This window comes from Protopterus annectens, chromosome 1.part2 (genome assembly GCF_019279795.1).
Source record: "Protopterus annectens isolate FY-2018-M chromosome 1.part2, PAN1.0, whole genome shotgun sequence".
In the NCBI taxonomy this organism is placed as follows: Eukaryota; Metazoa; Chordata; order Ceratodontiformes; family Protopteridae; genus Protopterus; species Protopterus annectens.
The window spans coordinates 226,512,100-226,528,635 of record NC_056727.1 but is presented as its reverse complement, the minus strand read 5'-3'; the positions used below and the strand labels follow the sequence as shown (position 1 = coordinate 226,528,635).

Genomic DNA, 16,536 nt, shown 5'->3' with positions numbered 1-16,536 from the left:
GGTAGTAAGCTATTTTTATATGCTTGTCATTGATTTAAAGTAATTAATTAAAATTGTTTGATTATTTAATTGAGGTTAAATGGTATAAATGTGATTGCAAGCTGTTTTTAAAATTTGTCTGAGGAAGGAGGGACATTGAGCTCTCCGAAAGCGTTTTTGGTGCTTACGTTATCTATTAAACTTCGTGTGCTTTGGATTTGGCTGTTGGTGCTCGTTTTTGTGGTTTTCAGTCGTTGAAGGTACGCCCATTCACGCATGTCTCCACACAGAAGACGCTTTAGCTGAGAATCGAACAGGACAACTCCTTACTGTGAGGCGACAACGCTACCACAGCACCACCACCGCAGCTAAAGCCTAGGTGATGGTTATAATCACAAGTATTGGCTACAACCTTTATAACATCACTCCTAAGCTGCAAAAAGGAAACTGCTGCTGAATTTTTTTAAACTACATGGAGACGTCCATGTACTACAAACTTGTTACATATACACATTTACTATCGCCAACCAAAACACTAATCAGTTAAGGATAATGGATAACAGATTTATACATCGGTTATTTTGCCTATATTTTGTTTATAGTGAAGAAAAACAGGGGTGAGAAATGGCACGTCATATGGCAGCTATCAATTTCTGCAGAGACTGCATTTTTATAAATCCTGGTCATAATAACATTTAAAATAAAAGTTCTGTATGATCTGGTCTGCTTGTCCTATGCATCAGAGACAAATGCTCTAGTATTAGACACAGCAATATTTGAAGATGCACTGAATGTTTACTGCTTCAAACTCAGAACTGCAGCCTTGTTATTAGTGGCTACTCCACTCACAAAAGGCTATCAAATGGCATACAGACTAATATTTTATAATGTGCTTATTTTATAATGTGCTTTTGTTATTCTGATTTACATTAGTACTAATGTAAATGGTGCAACTGAAAAAGGAATGGGAAATGAGAAAAGACTCTAGGATATCACTTTAAACACAGCTGCATTCTGCATACATTGTCTGATGCAATATCGCCAATATACCTCTAAGCCTTTCTTCTGTGAGACATTTAAGTACTGCAGAAGACCGAGTGTATTATACATGCTCAGACAAGAGAACTGGTGTAAACCACATTTTACTGAAAAGTGCTGTGACTTTTTTTGTGAACTACGTGTCACAAATTCTTATCCATTTACAGTTTAAAACTTTACTTAGTGGCATGTATTACTGCTGTAGTACAGCCTATTTTCAGTGCTTAAACGCATGTGTAACAAATGAAAGAGGGCTTAAAAATGGGATGCAACTGCCTGCCTAATAGCACAGGTACAGAAAAATCTACATGCATCACCAAGAATCCCAAACTGTTACTGGTCAGGTGCTGAAAGATCCTACCGGGAAAAACAAGACTGAACATAGGATTGTCAGCTCTCTCTCCTCGAGGAAATGTGTTTAGCTGTAGCAATGTGTCATGGAGGTTGCATGCATATTTGTGTTTTTGTTTGTGTGTATTTGTGTGTGTGTGTGTTGGGGGGGGGGGTGGCAGAACAAGACATAAAATGGGAGGAACTACATGTGGGATATATACACCTGCGAATACACTGCTTGCTGCCAACTCCAAGATGGGTAAGAAAAACTGGCTAGGTCAGTAAGCAAAAATATAATAATTATTATAATACCATCCCCATCAAAATGTGAACGCTCTGATATGGACTATCCAGCTCTCATTTCTTGGAAAGAATGAATGCATAGAAATGGAGTTCTTAAATAGGTGGGTACTTTTGGGCCAGGGGTCACCAGTGGGGATTTTGAAATAAAAACACAACAAAATGCTATTACTGTGCTTCTTTACACAGTTTTTCTGTACAGTCAGGTAAAACACAGGGCTGACTGATTTTATTACCTGATAAGGTCCAGGAACGAGTCCACTGGCTCTTTGTTGACCGGGACAGTGTCCTGCAATCCCAAACTGTTTGAATTTAGAGCTCCAGCTCCTTCTCCGGGGTTGATAATGAAACCAAGAGCTATGGCTATCGCTGATGCTATCAAGGTAGTGATCAAGAAGTAGCCAATGGCAATTCCGCCCAGTTTCCCCAAAGAGCGAGTGTCCAGGCTTGCAGCTCCAGAAATCAAGCTGCACACTACAAGTGGCAAAATTATCATTTTTAGCATTCTGAGCAGAATTTCTCCAGGAAAAGCGAAGTAAGTTATCTGCGTGGCACTGAGGTTTAACTTTCGCACTGCCATTCCAATACCAACCCCTATCAAGACACCAGAGACGGTGAGAATCACCAACATGTTTCTCTTAAAAAAGCCAACAGCCCTCTGCCAGGGTGTCGGTTTCTCTTCGAGCTGCCTGTTAACTTCGTCCAGTCCATAGATGGTGCAGCTTGGGCTGTCTACGTGTCCATTCATTTCTGTCGTTTTCTCCATATGTGTCATGACAAATTCTATATAATCGCCTTGGTGACACCGCTCTGGAAATGATTGTTGTTTGTAAACTAAGTTCCCCTACGCTGCACCCGTCCTCCTCTGGATAACAGCGACTAGAGCGGAGACTGGAAAATGACTAGAAACGTGTACTGACAGTACCGTTACAAAAAGGCTGTCGGACGATTTGAGTATGCGCAATGCTTCACGGGGGAGGGCTGTGTGTGTGTGTGTGTGTGTGTGTGGGGGGGGGGGGGGGTATGAGGCAGAAGTCCTGTACTTCGAGACACAACATAACATGGGCGGGCTGCGGAGGGCTTTCATCTCGTGGTTATAGTGTTATTTGTTTTCTTCGTTCCTCTGTAAGGCTGATATAGACTTGAGAGTGTTCTAGAATGCATTACATAGCTCTCAACCTTCCATGTCCAAAATGAGGAGCACTAGCCCTCAAAATGTGGAACAAATGGCCAAAATGTGTAACACATACTAATAGCTTACTTACAACTTCAACTAGGGAGGTCATAGGATGATTAAAATATGCTGGTTTTACTTATAAAGAAGATCTTGTAATGAGTAATATGATCAATTTCTATTTACAATGGATTTCACTTAAAAAAATCCTAACACTGAATGTGTGACAGAGTCTTTCAATGTGGAACTTTCAGGAATTTCGAGGAACATGAACTTTTTAAGACCCCAAAATGAGGTACGTTCCTCGTAATGAGGTACACTTGAGAGGTATGATTATTGCATTACAAAGTCTTGAATTAGAAAACAGACTAAATAGAGATCACTCCCAGCATCAGATATTTCATTTCTAAACTTGTAATAGTGAAAAAAGAAACACACGTGTGATTGTTGTTAAGGCGTTAGATTCTGTTAAATGAAATGAATGCCACGATGTATGAATAGCAGTTGGAAGCAACATGCTATAAGAGTGGAGCAAATTTATTGCAGGGTGAAGGTTATTAGCACTGCAGTTTATTTCGTGTTACTGTTGCTTTCATACTTGTCAACCTCTTAAAGCAAGAAATCTGGACAAACCATAAATAACGGTGAACAAAGGCCAAAAACGAGAAGTTTTTTTTTTTTTAATATTACTTTTACAAATGTAGAAATTTTTATTTATTTATTTTACATTTGTTGACCGGGCTAGTCAAACTGGATACATGTCCATTTTTGGAAAGTTGGTAGAATAACAGGTTTTGCATAAACATGAATTTTCTGAAAGGTATAAAGTCTGAAACTCAAACATCTGTCAATATTTTCTGACTTCAGTCCTCTTATTTGCCGCAGATCGGACGGAAAAACAAAATTTTATGAGGAACAGACCAAAACAGTGACAAGAAAATCTGGACAGTTGAGAGGTGTAAACGCTACCCAAAGAGCAGACCTGGCTTTGGGTGTCAGGAGCTATGCAGAATGATACAAGACCGCGACGTGGCTTCTCTTTAGCACCCCCCCCCCCCCCCCCCCCCAGCAATTCTACAGATAAAACGCAGCGGATTTAGGCTACGCATTGCTAACGGGATTCACCCTGCTGTAATTTGCGGAATAATTCCACCAGCCTCCTTTTCTTTAGGGTGTGACTGAGCAAGACACCTAGTCGGTGATTCTGGCTCTCAACTGAAAATGGGCTTTGACCCAGCGAGACAACCCAGTTAACAAAACATATAAATAAACCGTTTTAAATATGCATTTTTAAAATTCTAGCTCGTTATTGCCCAAAAAATGTAAAAGTGTGCACATTGGTGTACGTTTGCCTGCAGAAATTGTTATATTCCTGTCTGGTACTTTACTTCAAAATCCATATATTCAAAAGTTGATTTTTTTATTTTTCCATTCCAGAAACAGCCTCTACAAATGTGTGCATTGGGATATTTCATACAGAAATTTCTTGTAGGCTAAACCAAGCCTTTAGTTTAACTAACGGAAACGGGCATACTTGATATGTTTTGCATATAAAGTTGGACGTTAAACACCTTTAAGGGTTTGCGCCAGTAGGAACGTGATAAACTAGATTAGAGCTAGGGTGTAGCTAGGCGTGCTTCCTGGGCTCGAGTTGAGTACATTTCTTTTGTCTGAGCATACCTCTCAACTGTCCCTGATTTTCAGGGACGTCCCTGATTTTGACTCAAATTTTAACTCTGTCCCTCATAATCCCTCCTAAAACTAGTGACTTTTGGAGGAAAGGTGGTGAATTACACTTAATGAATAATGACAATAATTAAGAGTTATAAACTTCTTTTACTTCAGAAAATGTGTATTAATTCACATGCTCTGATTCTGTCAATGTTTCAAGTTAATAGCATTAATATTTTAAAAGTGTCCCTGATTTTTTCTTGACTTGTCCCTGATTCTGTCAAAATTTGTCCCCAATTGGTTGAGAGTAATTGCGATTTATACAACGCAAAATGTTTAGAACTGTCTGAACTACTGCATACCATACAAACAAGGGCGCCCGCAGGCAGGTGCAAGGGGGGTGCACTTGCACCCCCCTGGAAACGAGAAATTAATTTTATTTTAATTTAAAAAAAAACGTTTTTTTTTTAAAGGGCGCTAGGCGTTCCTCTTTAGGAACGCTGTTTGCATCCATAGGCGCCAGAACCATAGAAGACACATGCGTGCATTGCACGCTAACGTAAATTCAAACCCAAAAGTGCGCGAAGGTTGCCAGAGTCGCAGACGATCCATTTATGCGCTGCCGTTTTTGTTTATATGCAGGCTGACTGAGGTAAGGATTTTTCTGCCAGAGAAGTGCTCCGTTTTGTTTATTTATATACAGCAGAGGAACGTACCATACTGTGCCGTACCGTACTTATGTGGGATCTTAAAGCATTCATGGTCCTCGAGTTTCACACACCGAAAAGGGTCTGTACTAAGGTAGATGCTGATTATAAATATTTGAATTCATTCTTTAGTGTGCAAGCCTGCCTATGGTCAAAAATTTGTAACTCAAGTTCTGGAGTCTTATTTCAGGGAATTTCAGCGCATGCAAAACTTCATGATTCTGCAAAGGAGTGTAAACTACATCCATGGAGGGACAAACTTGTATGAATATTACAAGATGATATAGAAATATTTGGTAAATGAAAATTTTACAACTCTCTCTTCAGTGGTAAAAATACAATGATGCTATAACTGTAGTACTGGGCAAAGAAGATTTTCTCATCAAGTTTCTTTATCCACAAGTATTTTCAGTAGAATTTTCAAGAATTTCACTTCTTACTGACTATTGAAGTAGAGCATGTTAACAAACCTGCCCTTAGATTAATGATATCATGGTTAATGCTTTTATTACTAATAATAATTCTAAAAAAAAATAGTCCTTGGAGAAAGCGTTGTTTGAAGCAATAGCTGTTCTGCACATATATGAGAGAGAATGAGACAGAGAAAGAGAACAGTTCTTAATTATATCAAACATATTTTTGTGAAAGTTTTTTCCTGAAGAGTTGTTGTGACAGAGTATACAGACCTTTCCTCATATTTGCTTGTCAAGTTGTCACACATGGTAATATTTATCTCCTGAGTTATATAAGTATTAGCACTTTATTTGCCCTGTAGATGGAATGTCATCTAAACGCTGTGGTCTGCCTTGGAATTTGATGGTGATTCTCTCAGCTATGATACTAATCTTGTTGACATTAAATCATAGCATTAATTTTATATATAAAATTCAGTAAATTACATTCACCACCATTAAATTAGAGTCCACTACATTCCTTCCAGTATTGCAGTTGTGTATATCACTGAATGTTTGGGATCAATGTGGAAGCTGATTTGTACCTTACATTTCAATTATGTAGTGTTAGAAAAAATGGCCATTCAAAAAATTAACAACATAGCAGAATATGTCTTAAGAATAAAGCAAAAAGCAATTACATCTGTTTAATATAAATAAATGCATCTTTACAATTTTCCTATAGAATGTTAACTTTATTTGAGGTCTTGAAACAAAACAAATAATGGTTAATTGATTAGTGTGTGGTTAATAAAACAGAGACAGAAAACAAAGGTATCAAAGATTCCTGGGCAGGAATGGAAAAATATAGAAAAAAAATAAAGTTCACACTACGATGATGGAAGAAAACAAAAATGAGAGAGAAAAAGGAAAAAAGGAATCATTTTCTGTGTCTCAATGACTCGTGTATGTAAACTTAGAATAAACTAAAACAAGTCAAGGTCAGAACACATCTGCCATTAAATGATTGAATGAGCTGCTTCTAGTGTGTCCCTGCTTGCCATACTACTTAACTAAAGGAATAGCTGGGACTTTGTTTACTACTTAACTAAAAGAATAGCTGGGACTTTGTTTACTACTTAACTAAAGGAATAGCTGGGACTTTGTTTACTACTTAACTAAAGGAATAGCTGGGACTTTGTTTACTACTTAACTGAAAGAATAGCTGGGACTTTGTTTACTACTTAACTAAAGGAATAGCTGGGACTTTGTTTACTACTTAACTAAAGGAATAGCTGGGACTTTGTTTACTACTTAACTGAAAGAATAGCTGGGACTTTGTTTACTACTTAACTAAAGGAATAGCTGGGACTTTGTTTACTACTTAACTAAAGGAATAGCTGGGACTTTGTTTACTACTTAACTGAAAGAATAGCTGGGACTTTGTTTACTACTTAACTAAAGGAATAGCTGGGACTTTGTTTACTACTTAACTAAAGGAATAGCTGGGACTTTGTTTACTACTTAACTGAAAGAATAGCTGGGACTTTGTTTGCAGTATTCTTTATTATTTGCTGCAAGAACTAAAAGAAAAATCTAGCAAGGCTAGACTTTCCATTGTGGGATTCCTTAAATCTCCAGCATAACAGACAACATGGGATATAGCAAATGACCCTTGAAAGACATCATATAAATAAGAAAAGTTAAACAGGTGTTCAGAATCTTTATTATAAGTTGGCCAAATTGATTTCTCCAATAACTTTCACTGTACCTCACATTATCTCCCTAGTCTAGTATAGGGAGGAAATCAGTTGTTATTTTCATATTTATTCATTTATAGGTCAGATGATTTTATATTTTTTCTATTTTATTTACTATGTGTAAAGTTATACGTAGGATTATAAATTCATAAATTAGTACCAGGCCAAGTCCTTGTGGGCCATTCCAAGCCCAGCCAATTATCCCAGGTGAGAATCAAATCCTGAACCTTGTGCTTATAAGGCGAACACCTTAACCACTATGCCAGCCTCCCACTCTTGTAGACATATTTATATTATTTAACTCTCTCTCTCTCTCTATATATATATATATATATATATATATATATATATATATATATATATATATATATATACATATTATGTATATTTATTTTGCTTTCTATTTCTGTTTGCATGCTATATCATGTACTATTACTTTATCCCTAGGTTTTATATTTTAGCTATAATCCTTGTGTAGAATGTCATATAATAGAACATTTATACTTACCCTTATATATTCAACATCCTTTAATGTAGTACTACTGTTAGAATTAGTCCTATGTTTTTCTTAAATATTATATCTAATAGTATCTGAACAAATATCTGAAAAATATTCCCTTCTAAGATTCAATATTTCCATAACAAATTGCTCTTAGATGTTAAGTTTTGTTATCATTAAAAAGAGACAATAACATAGAAAAACAATCCTAATTTTTTTTATCAGAAGTGTCATGCTAGACTAGTATATAAACTATCCTTTTGGTATACTGTGAGCATTCAGAACTATTTAATAAATGACAATGGTTTAAAATGCATTTCACTGTTTATTGCTTATTCTCTAACTTGTATTCATTGGCTTTTTAGCATATGATTCCAAATATTATGATTATTTATTTTTGGACAGGAAGAAGTAACCTGCACAGTTCTTAGAATATTCAAAACTCCCACAACATCACAAAAATACTGAGTATTCTAATTATGCTTCTTCAAGCTGGTCTTCATGAAAAAGGCTTGCAAATTAACAGTTTATTAACTACTATATGCCTCATATTTTCAGATTGTTTCTCATAAAATTGTGTTATTTCTGGCAAATCACTGAAGACTGAAGTTGAGTTTTAGATGTCATATCCTCAGAAAATGCATACTAATGGAAACAATTTAGTTCTATCCATTTTCTAAGGAGGTTGGGGGATGTATGTATGACATTGTATGTGACTCATATTTCTCAACTGTACAGATTTTCACAGAGGATGAGGTATGTGTGTGTGAGAGAGAGTGAAATGCCCTATTTAGAGTTAGCAGGTGGAATTTATTTTCAAGGAATTGTGAGCTTCAAGGGAAGAGAAGTTTACTGCTGCTCATGCCAAGTCTGATTAAAATGTGCAACTGTTTTGTTTAACAAATGGTATCACTAGTGTGGTGTAGAATTTCAAAACAGTCTTAGTAGCACAGCAGGTAGCATACTTGCATCTTGGTGTAGAAGGCTGGAGGTTGTACTCCCACTGCATGTATTGTATTTTAAGGGGTGGAGTGCTGTAGTCCTGAGTATGTCCTCCGTTGGATAAGATGCCTAGTAACTATGAACCTGTGCTTCCGCTTGCCACTTATTCCTATTGCAATATACAAGCTTAGCATTTTTTTAAATGTAACATAGGCAATTTATTGTTTAAGGGGAGCAGGCACTGAATTTGCAGATGAAACCCTGAAATTTAAAGCTGTTTTCTAGCAACAACCTCTCCATTAGTTTCAGATCTCTTTAATGTGAAATTATTCAGATGACTTTTACTTCTGCAGAGACTGTGCATATTGACTGATATTGGTGGATTGTAGTGATAGATGTTTAACTGGCCTTTTACGGTTGAAATGTTCTGCATTGGGCAATTTGTCATTATTGGTTCATATGTTTTGTTTCATTCATCATCATCATCTTTCGGCTGTTCCTATCCTCTGCATTTTGCTCTGTCACACCAACCACCTGCATGTCCTCTCTCACCACATCCATAAACCTTATCTTAGGCCTTCCTCTTTTCCTCTTACCTGGCAGCTCCATCCTTAACATCCTTTTCCCAATATACCCAGCATCCCTCCTCAGCACATGTCCAAACCAACGCAATCTCTCCTCTCTTGCTTTGTCTCCAAACTGTCCAACCTGAGCTGACCCTCTAATATACTGATTCCTAATCCTGTCCATCCTAGTCACACCAAGTGCAAATCTTAACATTTTTAACTCTGTCACATCCAGCTCTGACTTCTGCCTTTTTCTAAATACCACTGTCCAACCCATATAACATAGCTGGTCTCACTACCCTCTTGTAGACCTTCCCTTTCACTCTTACTGGTACCTGTCTGTCACAAATCACTCCTGACACTCTTTTCCACCCATTCCACCCTGCCTGTACTCTCTTCTTCACCTCTCTTCCACACTCACCATTACTCTGAACTGCTGATCCCAAGTACTTAAACTCATCCACCTTTACCAACTCTACTCCCTGCATCCTCACCATTCCTCTACCCTCCCTCTCATTTACACACACACATTCTGTCTTAGCCCTGCTGACCTTCATTCCTCTCTAGAGCATATCTCCACCTCTCCAGGGTCTCCTCAACCTGATCCCTACTCCCACTACAGATCACAATGTCATCTGCAAACATCACAGTCCATGGGGCCTCCTGTCTGATCTCATCTGTCAACCTGTCCATCACCACTGCAAATAAGAAAGGGCTCAGAGCTGATCCTTGATGTAATCCCACCTCCACCTTAAACGTATCTGTCACTCCCACCGCAATTCTCATCAATGTCACACTACCCTTGTACATATCCTGTACCACTCTTACATACTTCTCTGCCACTCCTGACTTCCTCATACAATAAAACAACTCCACTCTAGGCACCCTGTCATATGCTTTCTCCAAGTCCACAGAGACACAATGCAACTCCTTCTGACCTTATCTGTATTTCCCCAACAACAATCTCAAAGCAAACATTGCATCTGTAGTGCTCTTTCCTGGCATGAAACCATACTGCTGATCAGTAATCATCACCTCCCTTCTTAACCTAACTTCCACTACTCTTTCCCATAACTTCAAGCTGTGACTGATCAGTTTTATCCCTCTGTAGTTACTGCAGCTCTGCACATCACCCTTATTCGTAAAGATAGGTACCAAAACACTTTTTCTCCACTCCTCAGGCATCCTCTGACTTTCCAAAATTTCATTAAACAATCTAGTTAAAAATACCACTGCCATTTCTCCTAAGCACCTCCATGCTTCCACTGGTATGTCATCTGGGCCAACAGTCTTTCCATTCTTCATCCTCTTCACAGCTGTCCTTACGTCCTCCTTGTTAATCTGTTTCACTTACTGATTCACTATCCCCACATCATCCAACCTTCTCTCTGTCATTCTTTTCATTCATCAACCCCTCAAAGTACTCTTTCCATCTACTCAACACACTCTCCTCTCTTGTGAGTATGTTTCCCTCGCTATCCTTTATCACCCTTACCTGTTGCTCATCTTTCCCAGCTCTGTCCCTCTGTCTAGCCAATTGGTACAGGTCCTTTTCTCCCTCTTTAGTGTCCAGTCTCTCATACAACTCTCCATATGCTTTATCCTTAGCCTTTGCCACCTCTCTCTTTGCCATGTGCCTCATCTCCTTATACTCATATCTACTTTCTTCATCTCTTTGACAATCCCACTTCTTCTTTGCCAGCCTCTTCCTCTGTATACTCTCCTGTACTTCCTCATTCCACCACCAGGTCTCCTTGTCCTCCTTCCTCTGTCCAGATGTCACACCAAGCACCTTTCTAGCAGTCTCCCTTACTAGTTCTGCTGTAGTTACCCAGCTATTCGGTAACTCTCCACTGCCTCCCAGTGCCTGTCTTAACTCTTCTCTGAACTCTACCTCACAATCACCCTTTTTAACTTCCACCATTTAATCCTTGGCACTGCTTTCACACTCCTCCTCTTGATCACCAACATCATCCTACAGACCACCATTCTATGCTGCTTAACTACACTTTCCCCTGCCATCACTTTACAGTCTCTACCTGTGTGCATCTTCCTCCACTGTTGTACGTCACTCATTTTGTTTCATTGCTTACTGGAAAAAATGTTCAAAACTATAAAACACACTCTCTATGTGGTGCTGTATTAACAAGGGATATAATTCAGTTATTATATATCATAATTAATACAATCAGGAAGATTAATCCAAAGCAGTTATGCATGGTTCTGAAATATGTGCAAAGGGCCTATGATTTGAAAGCAGTCCAAAGATAAACTTAACCTGCCACTGGCCAGATGCATTTTCTTTGAATGTGGGTTTCAATGCTGTTTCAGTGAATGCGAGTTTCAAAGGTAGAGAAGTTTTAATGCTAAGTCTGTTTTCATTGTAAGACTATTGCTTTGTTTAAGTTTAGCAAATGTCTATCAGTGTTTGTGCTATAAAATAGGAAGTTACTAGGCTATTGGCCCTGAGGCCCTAAAATTTGAAATAAAAGTTGTAAATTAAAACCAAATATCTGTAATCATTGTAGAAGTAAAGCATAAAACAGTATGCACACCGAGAGTTTTGAACAGTGTTTATGGCAACTGGGGAGAAATAGCCAAGTAATGGGATACTGAAATGGCTGTGTCTTGGGGGGGGTGAAGGGGGGTTGGGGGTGGTGCTTTTAAGGGGGCGGGGCTGGGGCGGTGCTCTGGGTTTGCACCCCCTGCAAAAAATCCTGCGGGCTCCCTTGCATACAAAGGTATACTAAATATACATTTCCTGAGAATAATGCACATCTAATGTAGGCATTATATATCTGCAAGTAGCAACAGTTGAAAATAAGTGTCCCTTTCTGAATTGCATGGGGGTAGCATTTTGAAAGTTTTTTAAATGATAGGAGAGTGGTGAGTGCAACAGCTTAAGGTATGATCACAAAATATAAAGTTGTGGCAACACTCCTGGATTAGAGACCTCCCCCCAAAATGGGTTAGTAAACTATGCAGTTTAATGTATAGCTGTAAAACACATAGTCCAGAGACCTGTTCCAGTATTTCCAGCTCTGCAAGACAATGTAACATAGACATTTATATACATCATACTACACCCTTTTACTTTCCAATGCTAAAAATAACTCCTTTTGTAGCTACTGGTTTACAGAACCCCAGATTCAGAAAACCTAAAACTACATATTTTCACTTTACACTGGTACCTGCATAGATGCAACTGTACCCCATAGGAATAGGTGCACAGAAAACCTCAGAAACAAGGCTAGATGGTGGAATCATAATATCAACAAGCTTTATAATAAAAAGAAAATAATTTTGACCAAAAGTAATAATAGTAATTCCCAGAATGTTAGAGCCCTTGTCACTGAAATAAAAACTCAGGAGCTTAATAAAATCCACTAAAGCCAAGTCTGAGGCTAAAATAGCTACCCAAGCCGAAGACAATCACAAGGCATTTTTAGTTATGTTCATAATCTGAAAAGCACTTTGCAGCAATGCACTAAACTGATAGTGAGCAATGTTACCTACACTGAGACTGAAGATAACAGCTTCCACAGTTATGTTAGGTATTTGTGGTAACAAACTTGTGGAGACTATATAATGCATCTTTCATCATCCAGTGAATCCTTTATCTTTATTTCAAGTTCACAGACTAGTACAGTCTTCACTGAATCTCGGTCTTATTTGATTAAAGTGCCTCATTATAAACAATCTCCAATGGCTACTGTACACATTATGAAACAACTCTGAATTACTTTTGGTTCTTTTAAACTCATACCTATAGTTCTAAATGCAAATTTCATCCCCAGGTGTTACTGGCCAGCCTTTCAACCCATACTTATCTGAGTTATGTCTCAGCAGTAAAAATTCCTTGCAGTCCAGTGTTTAATTTGCTCACTATGCACTAGTGCTTTGTTTGTGCCCTCTAATCCAACATCACTACCTAATCTATAGAGTCCAGGTCTGTAGCCTTTTCTGCAGAGGGTATCTACTCAGTGTACCTACGTTAACATGACATTTTCCTGGTCTTCAGGACCACAGAATACATGGCCATCAGGTATGGACTTCAATAACAATGTTAACCCTCTGGACGCTTGTCTCTTTTCTACATAACAAACCTGGAGCCATAACAACAACAAACTGTCTCTCCTTTTCTGATGTAAGTAGTTCTATTGCTTCTATATAAGACTAGGATCCTTTTTTCTTGGAACATGTCTAAACGCACCACTGTTATGAATATTCCAAGCTTTATACAGCAGATGTTAAATATATAACTTAACCAAGTAGAACAACTTCCTTCCACTCATCAATTGTTTACCAGATGCAATCATTCAATGGTATATGTGATAGAATTATATAAAGTAAAACTCTTTTCCCTTATAGTAATAACATGTAGTTGATTGAAAAATATACATAATTTGATAGAACTGTTTTTCTTATACAGTAACAGAGGTTTGGTAAAACTGCTTTCTATCATGCTAACAGTGTGATATTTTTAGAAATAGCATGTAACACACCATCTGTAAGTACAGACAAGAAATATGCAGTAAACAAGTATAATTAGCTTAACAGAATGTGCTTGTGTGAAACAAAAAGTATTATGCTTCTGAATGTTTTTGTAACAAATGGCATTGACAATAGATGCTTGTTGAAATATCATAAACAGTTGAATGTATACAGATATTCAAGTGAATAAACCTGCTAAAGGGAAATGACTAACACAGCAGAAAAAATTACAGACTATCCTATCAATGAAAGAACATTTCAGCCTGCTGAGGAGCCAGTTTTCTCTGGATGAAATAAGGATGCAGACAAAGAATGCTTCAATACAGGAAAAGAATGTTTCATCAAGGACGAAGTTTGAAACTAGATAAAAGTGACTGTAAAGAACTCTTTGGTGGACATTTTGTAATTTGAGTCATCTGAGGAAGTGCAGTGTATCTGACAGTAATCTGTGTTATAAACAAAATCTAAAAATCTTGACAGTAGCGCTTGACTGGTTTGTTTCAATAAACTTTTCAATAAATATGAATATACAGCTGTACAGTATCTTAGTCTGTGTAACCTGTTGTTAATTCAATTTAGCAGTGGCATGCCAGACTTAATTCATACCCTATTAAATATTTGTAAAAGTACTGCAACAAGCACTACTTAATATTTTGTTGGTGCCAACCTCCATACAGTTGGTATTGAACAGCTCAGCAGTATCAGCTACTTCCAAATGGTTAAAACCGAGATTTCATCTTTGCATCTGCTCTGAGATGTTTACCAGCATTTTCGACAGACGGAGTTTCCAGTTTGTGGTTTTGGTCTACAGCCTGATCACCTGTTAGTCATTTCTGAAAACAGTAAGCTTCTTTCTGAAATAACATGGATACCATTAAGGACATAACTGCTAGATGCACACATTCTGTGGCCGTAGATTTAAACCAGACTCCTGATAAAGTATGAACAAGTCAGTAGTGATGTTAATGTAATAAAGCATTGTTTGGTATAAATAAATGTGAAAAGGTTTATATGTGTAAATGGACTGATTGTTTTCATCAGTATGTACAAAAATACAAAAGTCAAGTTGAATGTCTTAACTGTGGGAACAGATATCCTTGTTTTTGTTTAACATGTCATAAAACTGTGTTACAGCAGTTGTCAGTAAAGAATATGCAGGATAAGTCAAAATTGTCAGATGAAGTCAAAAGTCATTTTGTAATGCCAGTTTCTACCTTTTACAAAGAATTCTAGTAATTTTTTACATCATGCTAAAAGCTTATAGGTTGTAGAGACAGCTGAAATGTTTCAGACCTACTACTCACAGTGGGATGATCTTAACAAAGATAAGGAATTAGGCAAACAGCTGGATATAAGTTGACAGAGCTTAATGAAAAGCACATGCAAATGTTAAGAAACATGACATACAGGTTAAAAAGTATATGTAAAATGTTTTAGACATTTTGACTGGGACTGATGTTGCTATACATACTGTTATGGATTCACAGGATAATATGCATGGGAACACTGACACAAAAGTTCTTACACATAAGTTACAGGATGCACAACAGAAAGTTTTAAATGCCATGGCAAAGGAAGCAGAATTACAATGGATATTGGCAAAGGCTCTTGCCACCCCCATAGTGCCTTTTTTAGGCAAGGCTCAAAAGTCAAACCCACCTCCATAGACAGCACAAGGAACAAGAAACTAAGGATAATGCTGCTAAACGCCAGAAGTCTTAACCTCAAGATGCATGCACTCGAAGCTCTCCTCAGTATGGAGAACATCGATATCTGTGCAGTAACAGAAACCTGGTTCAAGGCTCCAGAGAGCACCCCAGCACTACCAGGTTATACCTCATATCATGCTTTTCGGCCCCAAAACCCGGACCGAACCACAAAAGGAGGGGGAGTTTCCATATTTATCAAGGATATCCATACCTCCAGGTTAGTGGCAGTGCATGAAGTATCAGAGACCATCCATGTGCAACTGACAGTGGGCAAGACTGCTTTTCAGTTTATAGCATCCTACAGACCACCCTCTCAAAGTCAGGAATCCCACTCGGCTTTCCTGAAAACATTGGAGAACACTGAGATCTCTCCGAACACCATTATATTGGGCGACTTCAACTACCCAAACATAGACTGGGAGCTTTACTCAAGCCCCAGCACCTTAGCCCAAAGGTTCCTGGAATTTATAAACTCAAATGCTATGGAACAACTAGTCACCACTCCCACAAGAGGGGAAAACATACTAGACCTGATCATTACCAACATGGGGACTCTATGCTTCATACCAGAAGTATATCCCTCATTGGTAAGACCAGACCATAAATTAATTTCACTGGATATCCACATCCCGACCCCACCCCAGCCCAGAAAACCACAGTGAAAAACTTCTCAAAAGCGAACTTCACACTTCTCAAAACTGAAGTGGAATCCTTCAAGGCCCCAGGGCCAGTGGAAACTACGGCCCAAACTACAGAATCCTATATAAACGCATTCTATGGACATCTCCAGGAATGCATGGATCATTCTATCCCAAACAAAATCAAGACCCAATCATCCAAAGGCAGGCATCCAGTCTGGTGGACCCCAGTCATAAATAAACTGTACAACAGAAGGAGGAAGCTACTGCATGATAGAGCAAAATCCCTAAAAGGGAAGGCATCTCCGATCAGTACTAGCAAAAAATTACGATC

General features: G+C 38.1%; 1 protein-coding gene across 1 annotated transcript in view; it reads right to left on the bottom strand.

Annotated features, from left to right (window-relative positions):
- The window catches only part of SLC1A4 (solute carrier family 1 member 4), a 1,171,557-nt gene extending 1,168,968 nt beyond the window's left edge, over nt 1-2,589 (bottom strand). The window contains 1 exon segment of the mRNA XM_044055695.1: nt 1,887-2,589. Coding sequence (XP_043911630.1) covers nt 1,887-2,425 — 539 coding nt within the window. The 5' untranslated portion in view covers nt 2,426-2,589.
- Between the last annotated feature and the right edge of the window lie 13,947 nt (nt 2,590-16,536).